The sequence below is a fragment of the Podarcis melisellensis genome, assembly GCF_964234715.1.
Source record: "Podarcis melisellensis genome assembly, chromosome: 5".
Classification (NCBI taxonomy): domain Eukaryota; kingdom Metazoa; phylum Chordata; class Lepidosauria; order Squamata; family Lacertidae; genus Podarcis; species Podarcis melisellensis.
This window is the reverse complement of record NC_138537.1, coordinates 79,888,747-79,908,128: the sequence shown is the minus strand read 5'-3', so window position 1 is coordinate 79,908,128 and position 19,382 is coordinate 79,888,747. Positions and strand designations below refer to the sequence as shown.

The 19,382-nt window shown below is 43.2% G+C and overlaps 1 protein-coding gene across 3 annotated transcripts in view; it reads left to right on the top strand.

The window, feature by feature from the left end:
- Window positions 1-19,382, top strand: part of LOC309371094 (heparan-alpha-glucosaminide N-acetyltransferase-like) — a 179,298-nt gene that overhangs the window by 145,342 nt on the left and 14,574 nt on the right. For 2 of the 3 annotated variants that reach the window (XM_081913663.1, XM_081913664.1), the window contains one exon: window positions 14,407-14,484. In XM_081913663.1, the coding sequence (XP_081769789.1) occupies window positions 14,407-14,484 (78 nt within the window). Of the gene's footprint in view, window positions 1-14,406; window positions 14,485-18,479; window positions 19,319-19,382 lie in introns of those variants that run through there. The other variant, XM_081913665.1, reaches the window with a different exon arrangement.

Sequence of the window (19,382 nt, the reverse complement as noted above, 5' to 3'; positions counted from 1 at the left end):
TGGTCTCTTTAACTGTATTCATTCGAAGTTCTCATTGGCAGGAAATTACATCAACCACTAACTCCTTTTACAGAAGGACTATATCTGATAAAACAGGAGGAAGGGGGGGGGGAATCTGGCAGGCACCTTTGAAAGTAACTTTACTCCTCTTTCAAATGCCTTTCAAATGCACTCTGACGGAAAGATAGGCATGTAATTTTATGAAAGAACATTCAGACAGCTGTGAGCCTGAATGCTCACGTGCTTGTCCTCAGAAAATCAGAGGACTTAGTCATGTCCTAAGAATATTCCTTGCAATGAGGAAGGACTATTGGTAAAGCCAATAGCCTTCCTTGGAAATTGCTTTAGAATTCATTGCCTTTATGAACATAATTACCACATATTCTTGTTCTTACTCAAATTTCTGGTAGGCAAGTTATTGAGTGACCTGACCTATTCCAATGGGGTGCAGCCCATGAGGCATGCTAGGCAAGGGGTCCAACCTGGAATGAAAAGGTCCCAGTAGTAGCACATGGTAGCAATGAATAGCTGGTATTCATAAACAAGGTAACAGGTTGCAAAGAAGTAAGTGATCACAGCGCTCAGGATCAACAGGACCAGGGACAGAGCCAAGATAGTGGTGACATTGCTCCTATAAGGGGCTAAGTTCACCTGAGCTGTTATATCCTGGCACAGGCTTCATGATGTCCCAGGCCTTGCTGGGAATGGAAAGGAACTCATGGGGCTTATGCTCTGGCAAAGAGCATTACATGTATTTATTTGCTTTTATTTTCTTCTAACTCGGCACACTTGGACATGTGGAGCAAAGCAAAAGTTAACATTGTGCACATTCTTCATAACGTTTATGGTATTTAAGTACAGCATTCATCAGTTGCACTTTTTGCCCCTTGGTAAACTTCAGATGCATCTTTTGGCAGTTCAGGTGGTTGTTTACAGGGATCTCAAGGAGTTCTGAATCAGAAAGCAGTGTTGCCTACCTGAGTAGATCTTCATGAGTCTTCTCCTACCTGGGGATTCACATGACAGAATGCTCCTCCACAAACAATTTTCCTGCAGACAGAAAATTAGCATGCTAGAGATAAGGCTAGGCTTCAGTTCTGTACCCTGACATCCTAGTTTTCTGTCTACAGGAATTGTGTGTGTGTATGAGAGAGAGAGTGCCCCCAGTGGCTGTTTGAAGCAGGCACGGGTTTCCCCGCACAGTGAGAACTAAGCCATTTTCTGTATGGCTCCCAAGGATCAATTTCTGCTTCAGGGGCAATTAAGGAAAGTCATTTCCAAATTAGTAGGTTTATATGCCGAGGGAGGGGTGTCTGGTGGTCCCCCAAATATGGATAGTGTCAGACTGCAATTCAGGATTTAAAAAATGCAGACAGAGGAATGTTTTGTCCCAAGATAGAATATTTGGGAGCAGGACTTGGACAGTGAAGATATTCTTCCCCTGCCTACCAATTTGCTTAGACCACTTTACTTCCACCATGAGAACACTAATTTTAAAAATTAATGTTTGAAAAAATGTGAGGAACATGATGTAGAGCTTGGTTGGAAAGAATTCTTTCCCATTCCATGTTGGTTGGGCTTATTTATGTATTTAATTGTATAAATGACATGAAATACTAATTCTGCATTTATGTGTTCAAAGCATTCTGTTTTTTCCATCAGAAATTGTGTTTTCTGCTCCCTCCTTTTTAACCTCTCGGATGTTTACACTGAGTTATGTCTCAGTTGAATACTTATGACCCATATTTTCCATTTGTTTCTAATTTTCCTCCATCTGGATTTATCCTAACAATTACAGGTATAAAATCCATGATGCAATATAAGCTATTTAAGGTAAAGGTAAAGGTACCCCTGCCCGTACGGGCCAGTCTTGACAGACTCTGGGGTTGTGCGCCCATCTCACTTAAGAGGCCAGGGGCCAGCGCTGTCCGGAGACACTTCCGGGTCACGTGGCCAGCGTGACAAAGCTGCATCTGGCGAGCCAGAGCCGCACACAGAAACGCCGTTTACCTTCCCGCTGGTAAGCGGTCCCTATTTATCTACTTGCACCCGGAGGTACTTTCGAACTGCTAGGTTGGCAGGCGCTGGGACCGAGCAGCGGGAGCGCACCCCGCCGCAGGGATTCGAACCGCCGACCTTTCGATCGACAAGTCCTAGGCACTGAGGCTTTAACCCACAGCGCCACCTGCGTCCCCTCATAAGCTATTTACTTAATAAGCTATTTACTTAATAATAAAAAACCTTGCAAATCCAATTGGGATTTCTTGAGGTTCTCCACTTGTATTTTAAGGAACTCTAGGAGATTAATTTTGTTGATCTTTTTTTTAAAAAAGGCATCTTATGAGTCTGGACAGCAATTTATATATAACAGGCATGTCCAACAGGCTGATCATGATCCAGGCTTTGTGTTCCCACTCTGGGCACCCCCCCCCAAAAAAAAGTTCAACAGTTTCATTCAATTCCCCCCTAAAAAAAGCTCAATAACTGGTCAATGGTCAATCCTTCCCTAAAGAAAGCTCAACATCTCCTGGCAATGACAATGGGTAGATCACAGCCTCTTGGGAGTTGGACGTGCCTGATACATAACAATTGTGTAATGCTAGAATCAGAATTGTTGAATATATGTGGCAATTCCAGCATTGTGAGTTCTGAATAACTTTAGACTGCAGAGGAGGACTTATGTGACTGAATGCATGTCATGGAGAAAGCTAGCCTTTCACCATGATGTGCTTATTTTCTATGTACAGGATTTTTTTGTATGAAGGATCCCAAAATCAAGTGAGCCCAATCACCCGCAGTCTGCAGTGGTGCCAGTCAGACACAGGTTTGTCAATTTCGGTTCTTTTATTTTCTTATTTTCCCAATCTTTAGTTCAGCTCTCCCAATTTGCAGCAATTCACTTTTAAAAAAGTAACTCATGAAATTTTTTCTGGATTTCTCCTAATTAATTTTTATGTGCACTTTTGACCAAAGTACATATTTCTGCAAGCAGTTTTCCAAATATAAATACATTTTAATGTTGTTTTCACTACTATCTTCCTTTTCAATGCACACTTTCCATTAATATATGCATTTTTGTACGCATTGGTTGGGTGGAGAACTGTCTCACAGAATTCCGATGTGGATTTTTAATAAAGGTTGTGTTTTGGTTCGCATATTGCTGTGGAAAGTGCAAATTTGATAGATTTTACTTTAAATGCGTATTGAATTTCTTGTACAGCCTTCCCCTGAATATCAACTGTGGTGTGTACCTAGCAGCCGAGTTAGAAAAACTGCCATATTATTATTCTCCCGGTCAACAAAATTATGGGCAAGAATTGGGCAGCATCCTCCAAACCAGGGCACCACAAAGTTGGAAGCCATTCTTGCTAGTACTTATTGCCCTGTAGGTTTTCTTCTGTAACGGCTATCCATTTATTAGACTGAGAAGCAGAAGTGATGACATGTCACTAGGGTGACTCAAGCAGAAGAAAGAAATATTGGAACTCTTACAAAGGCATCTGTTCTCATGAGTTTGATTTCAGATTTGACAGAGAGATGAATTCTGACAAAGCCACAAATGGGAATGATTACTTAGAAATGGAAGTTAGATACTGAATCTCAAAGGGTTACTTTCCCATAAATCTGTGCTCTCTTGCTGAAGTTTTTAGTGGTAAAGGGTGACAAGAAGTGAATATGCTTAGGACTTAGCAAACTTAATTCAGGAGTCAGACACATTTTATGATACATTCCCACATGGCTTTAGTTACTTTTCTTTCGTTCAGGCAAGAATGCATCGATGTTCTCATTTTCACCCATATTTGCAGATGCCACTTTAGGTTTAAGAATATGTTAGTATGCATTGGAAACATAATTTATTTAGAAAAATGTGTCATATGTTTACAATGCTAAACAAGTGTAGCCGTGACAGACAATCAATTACAATACAAAGTAGAAAACAAGGAAATCGTATTTATTTAGAAAGATAAAAGAGAAAGAGCCAGAAAGGGGAAAAATAATAAGAAAAGAGGAAAAAAGAGGGAGAGGGGAAAATGTGTGTGTGTATACATTCTCTGCATCATGTTTGGTTTGGAGTGGGATGTAATTGGAAATAATGTTTATATAGCGGAATCTCGTTTTTTGAGTGTCTCAGAAGCCGAATGATTTGGAATCCAAATGCCAAAAACCTGGAAGTGAATGCTTCCAATTTTGAACACGCCTCGGAAGTTGAACGGCTTCCAAGGTGCAGTTCTCTATTTTCTCCACTGAAATTGCTGACCACCCATTCCGTCTTGGTTTGATGAACGTTTTGGAAGTCGAACGGTCTTCCAGAACGGATTATGTTTGACAACTGAGATTCCACTGTAATATTAATGCCAATAATCATGTTAGGGTTGTAGCCAACAAAACAACCTGGTTATAGAATGGAAATTCCCCCCATATCTCTTCACATGCCCCACCCCCATTTGCTCTGGAGATTTCAGGGAACCTCTAGAACAGACATGGGCAGCCCAGAGGAAAGGAGAGGTGGGGGAACTTCCATAGCAGAAGCCCTTGACAAAAAGGATGACTTCACTGAATACAACCTTTGATATCTCTCCACAATCAAATCAAATAAAACATACAACTGTGCATTGTCTTGAAATATTCAGTTCCAATGGTTTATAAATAACCTCTGCCTTTCTATGAACCTAGTAAGATGATAAATGATAAAATAGTACTATTTTACTAAGATGCATAGTAAAAGTATTTAAAGAGATTGTTAACCTCCTTTGGCTTTCCACCAGGTGCTTATGGTTTAAAATAGCTGATTGAGGACCTATCATTTTAATTATGCAACATTACACTGTTCCTAGTCATTTCTTGAACCATATTGGTAGTGGTGCCCACCCTGTGGAACACCCTCCCATCAGATTTCAAGGCAATAAGCAACTATCTTACTTTTAAAAGACATCTGAAGGCAGCCCTGTTTAGGGAATTTTTTAATGTTTAATGCTGTATTTTGTTTTTAATATTCGGTTGGGAGCCGCCCAGAGTGGCTGGGGAAACCCAACCAGATGGGCAGGGTATAAATAAAATTATTATTATTATTATTATTATTATTATTATTATTATGTTCTTGTATAGCTTCACTTCAGTCTGACTTGTACAGGAGAACTTCCCAGTGAATGTTAGTTAGTACTGATGTGGGTGTTGTTTGGATTTTCTAATTCAAGCATAAAGGCACTATTTAGTAAGCAAAGCCATCAGATCAGCAATGGTTCACCTTCAGCTGCCCAGCTATTTGTGGCCACTGAGTCACTTCTGGGCAGCCTATGTGACTTTATGGGGCCAGTTCACACATGCATGTTCATCACTTGTGACTTAGCATGGAGTAGACATTTCAGTCAAACGTGCAAACTCCATGTCTCCGTGGAAAAATATTGTGTTTTGAATTGACTCTGAGTAATATGAAAACTCTACATGTGGTGACTGGAAAAATTGCAATTGAATGGCATATTCGCTGAGTGGCAAACATATATGTAAGAACTGCACCTTAGAACTGCAAGACTGCAATCCCAAGCAAATGTAATATATGTAATTTTCACTGAACTAATAGGACCTCCTGTAGTTTGCAAGCCCCTGTGGATATGTTTAGATAAGTAGATGGGTTGTGCATCTTTCACTTAGTTGTGAATTAGGTCAGGATTGTCTGAAACAAAATGTGTAGAGATGAATTCATTTCTAAACTTGAGGACAAATAAGATGCTGTGGAGAACTGACAGACTCAAATTTTCATTGTACTTTGTTTGGAAGTAGCACACCTCTAGAGCAGTAATTTAAGTCTTAGCATCTCTCTGATGTTGAGGTCTTGCTGCACGCTTGTTTAAGCTTCCATCTTTTTCCTGTCACTGCAGGTGTTCCTTAGCTCTGTTAATACAGCTTTATGCATTAACAACATAAACAACACGGGCCAAATGCCCTCTGGTTAGAGACTGAGTATCATTTCCCCAATTTATAAGAAAGCGAATAGGAATGATCCACAAAACGCTTCGCCAATTAGCTTGCTAGGCATCTCCCCAAAGCTACAGTAGCATCGCCTTCAAAAACGATCAGACAGGTTACAAAGTAACAACGTTATTCTGAGGACACAGAATCATTGATGTTTATGTTATGATCTATTGGGGGGGTGGGGAGAGAAATGCAAAGGATGCGTGCACAAAACATCATCCACAGTATGGGAAAAATCATGGCTGGCACATGCACAGACCATGCATCAATACCTTACACACAGTAAAGTGTAGGAGCAAGTATTGTGCTTATGTGTGCACAGGCTTACACATGCAGCATTAATGTGCATGCCCAAATGATGGGTAGACTTCAACATTGCACTATTATAAATGCTCCACTTGTGCAAACATACCAGCTTGCCAGACAGAATAACCCACCTTTCCATTTGTGCAGTTCTGGAGGTTTTGACCCCGACCCACTGAGCCAAATTTGTGCAATTTTCCTCCTCCACGTGTCCATACTTGGAAAAGGAGGTGGGGTAAAGTTGCATGGCAAGAGCAGTTCCTAAGAACAGGCAAGTTATGCATGTGGACTTCATGTCCAATGTTCTGCTCTCTGTGTGCGGGTGTGGATGGAAGTGGAGGAAAGCGTGAACTGGATGCTGCCTCAGACTTTGAACTGGCCATTCAGTTGTTATTGTTTCCCAGAACTTCTGGGTCTTTCTTAATTGCTCTGCCCTGCAATTTTGCATGGCAGCCAAGTGCTAAACGGTACTCCCCCTGGGAACAAGTAATCACATTGCTGTGAAGTCCTTTTGGTGTCAGTCCGAGCATCCCCTACCAGGTGTTGCCTCAAATTTCTTAGAAGGGCAGGTGGCTAAAATATGTCTCTCAGCACCACTGTATTAAGAAGCCGATTAACAGTGACTCATGGCCGCTCCAGTTTCCTGTTGATGATTTCTTCACAGTCAACAAAACCTCGCCAAATAGCCAAGACTGTGTTTTAAAAAGAAAAGGCTAACCTTTAGAAAGACCTGGAGTTGATACGTTCACTTGTGCTGCTGCAGCAGGGGAGAGCAAAGCACCAATCTTTTCTTTAAAAACACTCGCAAAGTTGGTAGAAAAAATCCTTATACTTTTGGATTTTGCAGTGCAGCGTGTTTCACATAGTAATGATACAGATGGAATGAGACATCTTTTCATTGCACTCTCACCACATTGTTGCTGCTGGGGTTCTACCCTTGTGGGACAGCCCCGGCCAATCAGTTGTCAGTGTGGTTGTGGCCGCAGGTGATTTAACCATGGCACAGCCGGCCAGCACCCTGCTTTAATTCCATGGTGTGTGTGTGTGTGTGTGTGTGTGTGTGTGTGTGTGACAGCTGAATGTTTGGTCTGTGATAGCCCATTCACATGTGCAAAGATTCTTCCCTCGAAGCAGTCCATGGCATAGAGTTCTGCCATGCTTCAAGATTACGTTCTTTCTTCCATGATCTCCTGTAATCACTGATGTGGCTGCCGCCAAAGCTGCCCTTGTAAAAAGAACAGGAAAGAGGAAGGAAAGATTTGCATGGGGCGGAGAGAACACCCTACAAGTTGAGCATAAACAGAGAATGGGAGAAGAACCTTCTGGCATGAGAGCAGAAAGTGAGTCTTTAAACCTCTTTTGTTGACCACCAGCATTACGCTTTCCATTTTTAAGTCGCTTGGGAAGATGTAGGCATAGCCCAGGTCTGTAAAGCTGCTTTGCAGCTGCTTGGAGGGGGTGGTGCAAGGCACCTGGGCATTGGCAATGCTAGCCAAGCCCTGGCTCCGTGGCCCACCTAAACAGAGGGAATTATTTTCCTGGGCAGCTAGCAGAACCCCCTCTTTGCTGGGCATGGGGCTGCCACATGCCCTGACCTCCACAGGAGACACACAGTCCCTCTCTGCATCTCTGTTCCTTTTCGGGCACCGTCACACGAGGGCAATGACCACTGAATTACTGATCCCACATTGAAGACCTGCCCAACCCAGCTTCAGGTCCCCTACTAAGTGCCCCCCTCCAGAACTCACTGCTCTCAGCCGACTCTCAACTGCTTCCTCCCTGCAACATTCAAATTCCCTTTCCAAGCCTCCACCAATCTTCTCCCTCCACCAGAATTCCTCTCTCTCTCTCCCCCCTCCCTCCCTGCTTGACTTCCCCTTAGGAATTCTAATAGCATTGCCTCAATTACCCTATAACACACAATACTTCTCATAGATTTGTGGGGGGACCACACTAAACCCTAGAAATTGATAGATGGTAGGAATTTGGGATTATTTGCCATTGAACTGAAAATGGAACTGGTTCTTTATTCTTCCTCATTTCTTGCTTTCTTCAGTTTCTGTTTCAGCTAAGTTTTCCTTCTCCATGTAGCTGCCTATTGCTCTGCCCTTTCTTCTCCTTCTGACCTCCTCTTCCCATTGTGTAGGCAAGAAATGCCACAACACTGCCGCCACAGATGGCACTTGCACCACCATGTTGGGGATCAGGCAGTTGGAGTACATTGCATCTATACTGTACCAGTTGCACTGGTTGCAGGTGTATTTCTGGCCCCAGTGATAATGATAAACCACCTGCACCCCCATCAAACCTGCCCAGGTGCCCACCAACAAACACAATTAGGCTGGTGGGCACATAGAACAGGGCCTCTGTAGAAGTGGCCTGGCAGTGATAGAATGCCATTCTGCTTGAAGTTAGGTAAGCTCTGAGCCTCAGCATCCCTCAAGGGCAGGTGTCGCTGGATCAATCTAGTTATTCTCTCCAGGTTAAAGCAGGAGCCAGACCTGAGAGACAGTGGCTTGCTTAAGACTGCTTACTGAGTTCATAGCTAGGGAGAGATTTAAACTTGGAATGATAAGCTGGGCTTGGGCCAAGGCTTTGTTCTGACCCCTTTCTTTTTGAAGAGTGTTTTGGCCTTCCTTTTTGAAGAATACAACCAAATGTTTCTCACAGAACTGAATTCTTTACAACCTGAATTTTCTGGAACTATATTTACAACCCCTGACATTTAATTCTGAGTTGGTTCTCTGCAGAGTCCCCCTCTGCACTTGAAAAACAGTATTTTTAAAAATGGAAGGGAGCACAAAGAAGTTAGCCTTCGTGGCATGCGTTCAGTTATTAATCACTGTGACAGCCACATTTTCTTTCAGACTGAATGCTACTCGCAAATACCAAGGCATGATATTAGCTTGAGCGAGAGAAGACCAGATATTGAATAAAGGACTCTCTTTTTCTTATTTCTTAAAATATTGGATTGATGGGACCCAGGCAATCAATACTATTCTTTTTCTCATTAAAGGCTCTTGCAAGTATTTTGCTCCAGAGCCTCAAAGAGCAAATTTCAGCATGAAGAAATCTGTCAGTTTCTAGTAATGGTACATTAACAAGTGAAGTAAAAATTATGGATGAAATGTTTAAGCCTGATTATGGAGTGCCATTGGTTTTAATGAGTTTTGATAGGAGGTTCAGAGACTCAAAACCACACAGGACTCATCTTTTCCTTAGTTTAAGACAATGCAATCTCTGTCCTGCACCTTCTACTGCTCCCATAGCAATTCTGAATGTTGTCTATTGCAAGTGGTGTGAGCTCCTATTGGATAGCACTTGTGACATCAAAGTCCAATGAGGATATTTCCCTTGTCACGCTGCAACGGCCTCTTTGTACATAGAACTCTGCCCCCTCTCCTCCTCTCCATCTCCCTTAAATCTGTTCTGATTCCTCAACCCTCCGGAGAAGATTTGGGGAGTGCACAGAGTGTGTATTGTGGGGTGGGGTGAGAGATTTTACAAGCAGGTGTCAGGAGCAGGTCAGCAATAACTCACACAGAATCAATGAAGTTAACTCTTTAATCAAAGAAACAGGACAGCTCAGAAAGCCAGGCCTAGTGAGTACAACAATGTTTCCCGGTAGATCTTGCCCCTATGAGGCAGTTGTGGGAACTGAAAGTACCCACTTTTTCCTTAAGTCTCCTTCTCACCCAGGTTCTTCCCAAGCAATCTGAAACTTTGTTGCCTTGCCCGTCTTTTCTCTGCCCTCTTCATGCCTCTTCTGGTTCTGGAAGACCAGGAGGGAGGGAAGCTGGTTGCAGCAGGAGGGGGAGACCCCCTGGCTTCTTCAGCAGCCTGACTCATCTCTGCCTCTTGCCCCTCCCTCCTCTCCAGTCACTGATGCTGGACTGCTGTCTCTCACAGACTCTTCCTGCTCATTAAGCCCTGTTACCTCTTCAGCTTCCAACACCTCTTCTTCCCAGTTTGCTCCCCCTTCCCCCTCTGACCACTCATAGTCATCCTGCTCCCCATCCCTTGGCTCTGAACCTTCTTCTCTTGGTGGTTCCCCAGCTGGTACCTCATAGCAGTGCTCTGTATCCAGCCAGTCCATGACAGGAGAGTAGGACAATTCCATTGCTCAAGCATAAATCCTTGTGCTGACAGGATGCGCTAGTTGGATACCATCTTAAGAGTCCAAGCTTCTGGCTGGAGAGCAGAAACTGAGTGTGAAGATGAACAAGAGTTCTACCCCAAAATCAACTTAATTCACCTTTAGTTTGTCCTGTGGTTGTGGGAATGACTTTCGGGTGCTGTTCAGCATTTTTTGAACTAGTTCAGTGAACTTCATTCACTCCACTCAGCTTCACTCCACTGCTTCTTAGTGATGTGATTTTAAGCACTGCTGCTATCTGGAAAGAGATTGTTTTCATATGTTTATTATTATGAGATTCATAGTTGATTTTTGACCTGGTTTATAATGGTTTTATGTTATGAACTGCTTTGAAAAGCTGCTGGTTTGGCTCTGGAAGATGTTATAAAAATATCTGAATAAATAAATAATATTACACACATTAAAATTGACATCCATACACAAACCAGCTCTAAATGTAGGAACATGCAAGTGTATAAAAAAGCGTATCCTCAGTGTGTGTTTTAGTGGCACATTGATGAATTGAAATTTGCAAAATAAGACTCCACACTAAAAGAGGTCCCTATTGCCTCCATTCATTTCTGGAATCTTGCAAGTGTTTTTCCTACCTTTGGAAAATGGCGGCATTCTGCATATCTGGCCTTACAGGGAGGTAAATATTCCATTCATCACTACTTTTGCAGGATCAGGACGTTCATACCATTAATTACTAGAAAGAAACAAGTTTCCTTCACAAATAATGGATATTGATGCCTACATTGGCTTAAGGTATTGTTGGTTCTAATGGTCCTAGTTGGAAACTTTTAGCAGGGCTGGCAAAGATTTCTGCTTATCCTCCTGAATGGCTCCCTACTCAAGATGCGTTATGGAAAAATGCCACAGACTCTTTCTGCCTGAGAATTTGATTTCACTTAAAACAAATAATCTTCCTCTGCAAACAGACTTCTCACCACACAACTTAGCCCTGAATCACAAAATCGCTCATAATCTTAGGTGATGACAGAGCAATTTTGACATATGGATGGAGACACTGCCTGATTCAGGAATAGGATCCTCGGAAGAGGTTATAGTGAGAAGAAGTTCAAGAGTTTTTAGATTCCTGCTGCATTTGCACTTTAGAATAAACATATGTCTGGACAAGGAGAGAGCCATAGGGACATTGGAGGAATCTGTGAAAATGGACTATCAAGCAAATTTCCTTCCTCCACCTATTCAACACCTATTGGACTCTAGCCGGGAAAGTTGCTCTTCTTAGTTCTCTACAGTTAACTTTTTAAATGCATGCACACTTTATACATAGATAGATACATAAATTGTTTTGCAATGTGCATTATTTGCATACTCGTGGGGGGGTATACAGCTTCTCCTTTATTTGTTGCTAAAGTGTTGTTTGTTGCCAAAGGCAGCCTATGTGCTTCCTAACCATGTCTTAAAATGCCCACCATGGTGTTGTTGTTTGTCCCCCCCCCAAAAAAAGACGTTTAAATACTATCTCTTTCAGAGTTTGGAACTCCCTCCCCAGGTCTCATGAGGAAGTGTTTAAAGGTCTAGGGAAGAGACAGCAACCAAGGTACACTGTGCAGTGCAGGCATTATATGAATTGTGAATATTCCTGACTTAGACTGCCTTAAGAAGAGCCCTGCTGGATCAGACTAAAGTTCCATAGTCCACCACACTTGTTTCCTAAACCAGGGAATCAGATGCCCACAGAACGCCACAAGCAGGACATGAGTGCAATAGCCTCCACTGTTGCGCCCCAGCAGCTGGTATGCTGCCTTGGAACAAGCATGTAGCCATCATGACTTGTAGCCTGACTAATATGCAGTAGCCATGTTCAGCAGCTCTTCTGAAGAAATTTGCAGGGAGCAGCACCTGGCTGAGTTTATGTTTAGTAACGGCTACTGCCAGAGATGTAGGGATGTGGGTGGCACTGTGGGTATCGGAGCCTAGGACTTGCCAATCAGAAGGACAGCAGTTCGAATCCCCGTGACAGGGTGAGCTCCCGTTGCTCAGTCCCTGCTCCTGCCAACCTAGAAGTTCGAAAGCATGTCAAAGTGCAAGTAGATAAATAGGTACCGCTCTGGCGGGAAGGTAAACAGCGTTTCCATGCACTGATCTGGTTCGCCAGAACTGGCTTAGTCATGCTGGCTACATGACTCGGAAGCTGTACGCCAGCTCCCTCGGCCAATAAAGTGAGATGAGCGCCGCAACCCCAGAGTCGGTCACGACTGGACCTAATGGTCAGGGGTCCCTTTACCTTTACCTTTTACTGCCAGAAACATGCTTTCCTTTTCATCAAGCCCACACCCAGTCAGTTTCTCTCTGTTCCTCATTCCCCCATTCATTCCTCTGTCAGTTCTGCTTCCCTTCTCAATCCTGATCCTCCACTTTACCCATTCCAACTGTGCTGGTCCTGAGGCTTAACCGTGCAGCAAGGTCTGAGTCCAGTTCTAGGTTGAGGGTGCGGTATGGAGGCTGTCCATCAAAGCTGAAGCGGGGTCCAAGGCAGGGAGGTGGGTGAGGTCAGGAACTCTGGCAGAAGAGCAGGACAGGGTGCAGGCAAGAACAGGCTACCAACAAAGTTGCTCCCGCAACCTGGGACTGGGGCTGACTGGCTTTTATCTTCCCCGAGGCATAGGGCGGTCCCAGTCCACAGGTGACTCACCTCTCCTGTCCTGGAGGCGAGCACTCCTCCTGCAGGAACTTAGTTCCCTCTGCCTCTCTGCCCTGAGCCTCTGCAGCTCAGGAGAGGCTGGAGGGTTACCAGACCCAGAGGCAACCTCAGCTTCCCCTGACAGGGCCGAGAGTGGAGCACCTGCAGGCAATGGGTCCTCCATCACCTCAGGAGCCAGAGCAGACTCAGCTGGTGCCTGCACCTGAGGATCCAGCACAGGTGAGGACCCTTCAGTCTCAATCCCCAGCCCTGGCTCAGCTGGTTCTGGAGGCGGGGACTCCTGTGCAGGCTGAGATTCCTCAGGTTCAGCCTCTGAGTCTGAATCCCAGGCCATCACACCAACTCTGGGCTGAATGCTGAAGTGGGTCAGCATTAGTGCTGTGCTGAAACTTGCCCTCCCAATTCCTTGTAAGTTTTATTCTGTGTTGTACAGAGTTTTGAGATTTTTTTTCTTTAAAATATAAAGCAATATAGAAATGTAAGAATAAGAATAACGGGACTTCTGTGTATGGGACAGATCAGTCAGTACAGCATGAGACTCTTAATCTCAGGGTAATGGGTTCAAGTCCCACGTTGGGCGAAAGGGGGTTGGACTTGTGGTCCCTTCCAACTCTACAATTCCTCGGGTCTATGATTCTTCTCTCTCCCTCTCAGGGTGCTTTAGAATTGATTCATAATTCTGGTGGGTGCAAGTTTCAACTTAACTTCTCATTGTGAGGTGGCTGAGGCTGGTCTGTCTGGTTTTCATGTGCTTAACATCTCTCCAGTACACTGCATCCTGCCCCCCAACTCCCCACACCTTATTGCTTTGAAAAGGCCCCATAGGAAGAGTTAGATCATGATGCCTTCGCATGCCAGCCAGCACAGTGATCATTTATAGAATGAAATGAAGGCGCAATCACAAAACATCTTGACCTACCTCAAAAGGAAGGCAAGCATAAGAAAAATCCTGCTCTCTGTCTTGAGGATTTCATTGCGATTTTCTCTTCCCTCTGATAATTTATGAATGCTGTTTCTTCTCTCAGTAATTGGTGGGGAATGGTTGGGGGGAAATGTGGGAGCATCAGAGAGCCATGTCTGAGGCACAGAAAACTGACGGTCTGATCTAGAAGACTTCCCTGCCTTTGTTCAAGTTACATTCCTCTCTGCCAGCTTCTGCCTGTGGCAAAATGTATGTGTTCAAGCTGCCCTTTGCCACCACTTTAGTGAGTCAGCTTGCCTCTTTGAGTACAAGGTGAAAAATAAACCATATTAGCTTACTGAAAATAATCACTGCTTCCCTGATTTTTTGTTTGTATTTTCATTATGTTTTTCTGATTTGCAGGCGGGGAAGATTATCCTAATGTACCGTCAGCAACCACTGAGCATTTTAAAGAGATTTCTCATCTGGGCTGTTTTGCTGGTGAGTCGTTGAAGCCTGATGTTTTAAAGATAATAGCATTAGCGGTGCTGCCAGGCCCTCGTTATTTTTAATTACAGTAGTTGCTCACAAACTGCAGATAATCTAACAAGAAGGGAAATGGTCCAGGGTCCCAAAGTATTGCAGCATGCCATCTTGTTATCTCCAACTGCTCTTCAAAACATCTACTTCTGTTATAAGGTATCTAAACTGGAAGTAATCTGGTATAAGCCTTGTTCAGCTCTTCCCTCTTTCTTGGTGAGGTCAGGGGCAGTCCATCCTGTTTTGCCACCTGAGGCAAAATGGGTAGGTGCCTCATACCTCATGCCTCATGCCAAAGCCTTGCTTACCGAGTTCACACAACTTCAACTTCTGGCAAGATCTTGCAAGACGTCTGTTAGATCTCTCCAGAAACCAGAAGCCCCACGCTCTTCTTCTTGCTTCTCTGGCAGGGGCAGTGTTGTGCGAGCAGACAGGATTTTTTAAAAAATCCCCTCAAAATTCAAAGTTCAGTTCCCATTTCCCCCCACATCATTGGAGATCGAATAGTTACCATTAGCCTATTTATCATCATTCTGCTAGCTGGCTTTAATGGAATCAATATTAATTACTGAATATCAAGCATAGTCTGAAAACAAGACACAGGGCTGTTAATGTCCCTGTAGCTTCCAGAGAGTGAAGAGTGCTTATTGACATGATGGTAGCCATTTCTAGGACCACCCCAGTTCACCTCCTTAGAAAATGATTTCATGATTTCATAAATTCAGGATTTCATGAATCAAATCATGATTTCATTATTCCATGATTTAATTCAGGATTTCATGAATTCATGATTTGGTTCATGATTTTTCATGAATTCATTATTGCTTGATTTAATTCAGGATCTCATTATTTAAGTCAGGATTTCATGAATTCAGGATTTCATGATTTCAAGAAAAGAGGCCTTGATTCAGCAAAGAGCCACATTCAGCAGAGGAACCCTGGAAACAAGTGGGTGGGTTGCCTGGATTCCCACCACCCTCTGTAGCTGTGCACATGGAACCCTGTCAGAAAACTGGTTTGTGTTTCCTTTTGGGAATGAGGCACAGTGGAGACTGTGGTGTCTTTATAATATAGGGTTTATTTACATATCCAGGCAACCCCCAATGTGTGTGGGTGTTGTATTCTGGGTCAACACATGTGATTGCAAAGTGCACGTAAGACTGCTACGCTACATTTTGCCCCTTTTCCGGCCACAGTCGGATTGCCATGAGGTGCGCGTGCACGGTCGCATGTCAGTTGGACGCATGTAAATCAGTCACTGCCTATATATACAACCTGAGCCTATGATGGAGGGGTTCACAGCATTAATGCCCCCAAAGGGTCTTACTTCTCCCATAGTCACAGCCTTGGATTCAAACAGACCTCCAATATTGTACTCTGACCCTATCTCCAGCTTGCTGCTTTTTTCCTCACACACACTTTCAGTTCTGAACTCACTATCCATGGGTTGAGCGAGGGGGCTCTACCCATTTGCTGTCTGGCACAGAGCTCCCTCTCCTTTGCTTTCACAGTGCCCCATCACCTTTATTTTATTCTCTTAATGACCCATTATTAATGTGATCTCTTAATGTGATCACCTGAACATAGGAAGCTAGCCTGGTTTGATTAGCTTTTAACAATTGCTGGGTTCAGAAATTATGTGTCTTGCACCCAGTTTAACCTACCAAGACTTGATTAAATTCTAACACTCACGGGATCCAGGAATTTAAAGGGGTCTGGCACTCCCAAACTCATAAGAATATTGTCCTTTTCCATATAACAGTTTATCTCCTTTTATAAGTTAATGAATTAAGTCATTTTATTGGGGAAAGAAAAACTCTGTTGTCTGAGTTCAAAGGCCAGACTGAGGTATTAACCCAGGAAGGGTAGAGAACACACACTCCTCCTCCTGTTCCTTCCCTTTCTATTTTTGTTTTTGCCTGGCTTGGGGCCCATTGCGACATTTTATTTTTTAAAAATTATATCAGTTCTCACCATATTTCATTAAAGCACTTAGCTAGAATGCTGAAAATCTCTCCTTCATGTCCTTTCCCTTCCATTCACCTTCTAACTTATGCACATAATTTTTGAGGCCTGCTTCAGGTCCAAAGGCATGGTTTGCCAAGACGCAGACGGGTTTCTATGTGCTCCTCTCAGGAGCTGTAGGCATGCCAAATGTTTAACATCATTGACCGTGAAACAAGGGAAGGTCTCTGCGACAGCCAATACCTCTTGCAACAAGCTAGTGATCCACTTTTGATACTATGTTTTTAACAATGAAGGATGTTTTAGGAAGTGTGTGTGTGTGTGTGTGTGTGTGTGTGTGCTTTCACTTAGATTTTTACCTAATCTAAAAAGTCACAGTAAAGTCATCTGATGATATCCGTCCAAGTGTTAGGGTTTAAAATTACTGATAATTCAAGAGCTACCAATGGGCTACATCTCCCAAACAACCAGCAACTTCCCCAGTCTGTAGGTGTGAGGAATAGCAGATATATCAACTGGAACACTAGTGTAGATTAAGACATTTCATTATTTAGCAAGAAAAACTGACAAAACACTCAGAACAATATACTGTATATTTCAAATATACTGTGGGTTTCAAAACTGATTTAGACCCAGCCTCTGATGCCAAGCTTTAAAACTTCATGACTGGATAATTCCTATTTATGAAGTTATGTAAGCCCTCCTTTCATGAATGCCTCCTGGAGTCTGATGCTCTGAAACTAGCTAGCATCTCCTGTTTTCATGCCTTACTGTGCCTGTTAACTCCCCTACCTCCATCTGGTAACTCAAAATAAAATGTTCCATGTCCTGTCCAAAAACCACAGCTTTGAATCATCCCCTTCGTGCACCAAATTTCCTGCTAGGCTTTGCATTTACTGGACAATTTCTCAATTCTTCCTGAACATCTGTGATAGTAAAATAATACCATAGATGTCAGCTCTTAATAATTTGGGTAATTTCCCCATGTCAGCTTATTTCAGCTAAAACTCATTTGGAGTTTAGTCTTCTCCCTTGCATTTTAAAGCTACAAACATTTATTTATTTATAAAAAATATTTATACACCACTTTTCATTGTAAAAAAAATTCTGAGTGGTTTGTAACAATTATATGTAACATTGTGCAATAAAACCCATATTGAAATGTTAAAATCAGAAATCAACTATTATGGGAAAACATATTCTTAATTGCCTGCATAAGTCTGGTGGGGTGGTGGTGGTTAGCAGGCAAGTTGAAACCAAAGATGTGCTGAATCTCTGTTGGCAGAGATCATATTGTGCCGATGACATTAACGGCTCTGATTCTTGTTGCTGTCAGATGAGCCTTGCCAACAATGCTCCTGCAGTGATTGAGCTGGGATCAGGTGGGCCCAGTGGTATGCTGGAACTAAGTTGTTCTGGGCTTTGTAAATTAATACAGGCACTTTGAACCTGGCTCAGTAGTAGTTGGGCCGCCAGTGCAGATGTTTGTAACAATGGAGTCACATGTTCTCAGCCAGAAGCCCCTTCACCACCACCAGCAGTCTGACTGCTGCATTCTGCACCAGCTGGTACTCCCAAACCAGGTTCAAGGGCAGACCCACACAGAGCACATTGCAGTTATCTAGCCTTGAGGTCACCAACGCATGGATTACTATAATGAACACACAACTTAAATCTTTCCGTTAATAAAACCATTCACAAAATTGGTTCCCATGTCCAAGAAATGGGTCACCTGCCTACCCTGGATGGGGTTGCACCCTCTCTGAAGAAGCAAATTTGCAGCCTGGAGGTGCTTCTGAATCCATCTTTGTCACTGGAAGCCTGGGTAGCTTCTGTGACTAGAAGCACCTTTTACCAATTGCAATGGTTACAACAACCATGACCATTTGTTTGGCTGCTGTAGATCATGCATTGGTTAATTCAAGCTTGGATTACTTCAGTACAATGCACTTTATGTGGGACTTCACTCAGACTTGTTCTGGACTCTGGAGTTGGTGCAGAATGCTGCAGCATGATTTCCCAGAGACCTGCGCTATCAAATATGGACTTAAAGGACCTTTAATGCCTCCAACAGCTAGTCACCTTCTAGTCACTGATGCAGAGAAGAACATTGCTTCATGCCCTCTGTATGAGCTGCCAAAGACATCTGGTTGACTGCTGTTGAAAACCGTGCGGCACTAATTGTGTTTCCATGCTCAGATGCAACAAGTACATATCAAATGACTGCTTCAGCATGTTGCCATCTATAACACAGATTTGATTCCCTTCAGGCTTCCCTGGACTGATAGTTTTGTGACTTGACCTTAAATACAGTATCTCTGAAAATCCTAATAAGCCACATTCACCATGTAGTGAACACTGAGATAGAACCACCAGCAATCATCCTTCCATTACATCCTGCCCATTCAGCAAGCATTTCTCCATTTTCCAAAGCACAGTGATAAAGATCTTTGCCACCCCCCCACTTTTTTGAATGGCAGATCTTGCAGTTCATCTGAACAGGATGATGGTTCAAGTCTGTCAAGACTGATTATGCCAATCTCAAAGATCCCCAATCTTGACTCCGAGGTGGGAAGAGTACCTCCCTGGTCACTTACTTGAATGAGGACTTGGATGATTGATGCATCAAATTAAGAAAATCAATGGAATGTTCATTTACAAAAAATTAATCAGTTAGCATAGTTCTCAATGCCATCTTGTTTGCCTCAACATAAAAGGCAAATGCCTGATTAATAGTGACAGCAAATGAGCTAACAAGTGTGCTGAAATGCACTTGGATCAGGCATGCTGGAAAAGCTGATCAAGAAGTAAAACAGTTTCTCCTTCTATACCTTTTGGAGTCTGCCCCCCCCCCCGCCCCCCATTGTTCACCAAAAATATTTCAATTATTTGGA